The following is a 3425-nucleotide window of genomic DNA, read 5'->3' on the forward strand; positions in this document are numbered from 1 at the left end:
CACTAGTATATATACACAGATGAATAACAGATACACACCTCCTGAAGCATGCACTCTATGTGGTTTTTCTCCTTCCATCGTGGGTCTGAAAGAAAGCAGCGCTATATTTCGTTTCAAAAGCTTCTGTGTTTTTCCCGTCAAAATAGATTAAATCTGAATTAGACTTCAATTCACATATCATTAGGCTTATAGGCTACTCTGTTTGAAATTCATGTGAAGAGAAATATACTCAATTTCCAGTCAAGGTTGAGAAGACGCCCATTCTGTGTGCAAAGGGTAACTTTACTTTGCGTGAATTGCAAAGCAAAACATGAATCTCCGATTTGATTTACTCCTTGATTGCAACAATACGTATTAAATTCGTTTTATACTGTATTGAAAAATTTAAACTCTGACAAGGGAAACAACCGCTGTGTGTTGCCCTTTGAAGTGCAGCAAGATGATTGCCTCCCCTGGAGACGATTTTTCTCAATTTGGTGCTAATTGTAAACTCACATGGTGTTCTTGCGACTCCTGTCTCTCAGCAGCAGGTTGTCCCTGGCATCGGCTGTGTGCAGAGTTCCAAGATGGTCGTAGTGCAGTGTCTGACAAGTGTATAATGAAAGAAGTGTGTATAAAACTTGGTTTTCATACAAAGCCGGGGTTTTCCCGTTTCACATGCCCCTTATAGCTTTGTCGTTAGGGCGTACAACTTAAAAAAAAAATTGAACTCTCTCTCTCTCTCTCTCTCTCTCTCTCTCTCTCTCTCTCTCTCTCTCTCTCTCTCTCTCTCTCTCTCTCTCTCTCACACACACACAGTGACACACACACTCCCACACACAATCATACACACACACACACACACTCACACACACACACACACACACACACACACACACACACACACACACAGCCATCGGATCCCTCACGATTCTAAGTCTCCAACAAAATATTCAGTCCAATATTGACTGAATGTAGAAATGATGTTTAAAAGTGCACCGACCTTTTCGTGAGTCCTGAACGCATGTTCGGCGCTGACGTGTTTTCTGTGAAGCTTCAAGCCAGAGACTGTGCGTAGGGCTGTGTAATCGTGGGACAGAGAACCTGGAACAGTCACGTGATCATTCAAAACCCAAAAGAAAACTTGACTGACTGAATATTCTGGATAAAGTCAATAACAAAGGGTCCAGCATTACACATTTTTATTTAGTTTTTCTTTGCGTGAGCATTTTGTATTTTATATTTGAACGAACCAGTTCAAAACTAATCATGCAAGTGTTAGTCAAGCCATCAACCGAAACCTAGTGACTCCAGCAGCCTTTCCTCCTTCAAAACACAACTCAAAACATACCTGTTTCGTAAAGCCTTTGCTTAGCCTGAGTAGACTCTCCACAACTCTATTCTGTTTTGGAACTCTCTACCCTGTATGTGCTTTATGGTCTCTTTGTCAATGGTATCTTTGTGTGTGCGCGTGCGTGCGTGCGTGTGTGTGTGTGTGTGTGTGTGTGTGTGTGTGTGTGTGTGTGTGTGTGTGTGTGTGTGTGTGTGTGTGTGTGTGTGTGTGTGTGCGTGTGTGTGTACTTTTAACATTGTACGCTAAGTTTTTGCTGAGTGCTTGGGTTCTTGGTGTTATGTCTCAGTTAAATGTATGCTTTGTATGCTTGTTGATTTGTGCTGGTTTGTTTTGGAATGAATTTGAAAAGCGCCTGGAGCCAATAGATGGGACTCGCACTATAGAACAGTTATTTATTATTATTATTATCATTATTATTATCATTATTATTATTATATTATTATTAATAGTGACATTCTGTCTGCTTTGAAGGAGTGTGGTAATAAAAGGGCTGCAGACCAAATACACAGAAAGAATGCCAAGATATACACATGCATCCACAATAATAACAACTAATTCTCAACATTCTTACAGAGGAACCATTAAAGTGTTTCCAGAATAACGTGTGTCTCGATGACATGGTCATCATGAGCAGTGGAACATTACTTCTGCGGTCCTTGCGAGACTGTGTAGTTTGACCCGACCTTATTAACATAATACACACACACGTATGAATATATGATTTAGTTATGACATGGGTGGTCTCTCTCATGTATGTATGGAAACTTTCGTTATTTTTTCCATTTAATCGTCGTCATCGCGATTGCCGTTGTGACTCTTGTTGTCGCTGTGGTTGTGTTGCTACATCTGATATTAGTGCGTTCATGCTACAAGCAACGATTGCACTGAGGCATACCTTTTAACAACCATACCTGTTGTTACAACTTACCCCGCGTTGAAGACAAGTTGTGACATGTTGGGTATGTTATCGCATAGCAACATAGCTCTGACGCTTTTTGCTTTAGATAAAGAAAAACATACTTTGCTTAAAGGGGAGGGCGTTTTCATCATACCAATGTAAAGAGAGTCTTGTTGTAAAGCAGATAAGAGCAAGAGGGCTGTTTGAGTAAAAAAAAAATTTAAAAAAAGTTACAACTTATCCCAGTCCCCACTAAGTGTACGGCTGATCATTATTTACACACACACAAATTTCTCACCAAGATGATCGTCTTCCTTGACAGAATAATTCCACTTGTCATTGTCTTCAATCTGCAGCAATTAAGGATACATCAAAATTAGAGAGTAAGAAACTTTCTTGGTGGCAAATAATAAAATCATACTAAGAACCGCAGACACTGCATTTGAACTATAGAAGTCGCTAGAGCTTCAGTAAATGAGTAGTGGCTGACATGAGTGCTTGTGTTTCTATTTTACGTTACAACTATACGTGACTGAACTCAAATTGTCAAAGTACAAAAGGCTTAAAGAGACAAAGCTTGATACTATAATAACTCCACGAATCATGCGTTGTAGTTAGTTACTCAGAACACTAGTATACGAGTTGTGGATGGAACGAACGAAAAGGAATATTTCTTGTTGGCCTCTTAAGGACAAGTATGGGGTGATATGATATGTTGTGGGTGGATCAATGCATTCATGCACTTCCATGACACCATACTTTTGTTAAAATATACCCTTACAGACGTTATGAAGCACCGACCTGCACGTGCACGGAGAAGACGCTGACCATGGCTTTCTTGATGACCAGCAGTTCCTCGTGGTCCTCCGGGTGACAGTGCACCAGTCTCACACTGCCTCTGTCGTCACTGGAGAACAGGAACCTGCAAGATGACGTCGTTACACATCAATAGAGCTACAAGATGACGTCATTAAACATCAATACGGATCATTAGTTCCTCGTGGTCCTCTGGGTCACAGTGAACCAGTATCACTCTGCCTCTGTCGTCCACACTGAACAGGAACCTGCAAGGTGACGTCATGACACATCAATAGAGCTACAAGATGACGTCATTACACATCCATAAAGCTACAAGATGACGTCATTAAACATCAATAGGGATCATTAGTTCATCGTGGTCCTCTGGGTGACAGT

The 3425-nt window shown here is 40.8% G+C and overlaps 1 protein-coding gene across 1 annotated transcript in view; it reads right to left on the reverse strand.

Annotated features, from left to right (window-relative positions):
- Positions 1–3147, reverse strand: part of LOC138977095 (uncharacterized) — a 91752-nt gene extending 88605 nt beyond the window's left edge. The window contains exons 1-5 of the mRNA XM_070350004.1: positions 3033–3147; positions 2530–2581; positions 983–1083; positions 496–584; positions 39–85 (exon numbers count right to left, since the gene is read on the reverse strand). Coding sequence (XP_070206105.1) covers positions 39–85; positions 496–584; positions 983–1083; positions 2530–2581; positions 3033–3062 — 319 coding nt within the window. The 5' untranslated portion in view covers positions 3063–3147. The remainder of the gene's footprint in view (positions 1–38; positions 86–495; positions 585–982; positions 1084–2529; positions 2582–3032) is intronic.
- Positions 3148–3425: the final 278 nt, after the last annotated feature.

The sequence above is a fragment of the Littorina saxatilis genome, linkage group LG9, assembly GCF_037325665.1.
Source record: "Littorina saxatilis isolate snail1 linkage group LG9, US_GU_Lsax_2.0, whole genome shotgun sequence".
NCBI lineage: Eukaryota > Metazoa > Mollusca > Gastropoda > Littorinimorpha > Littorinidae > Littorina > Littorina saxatilis.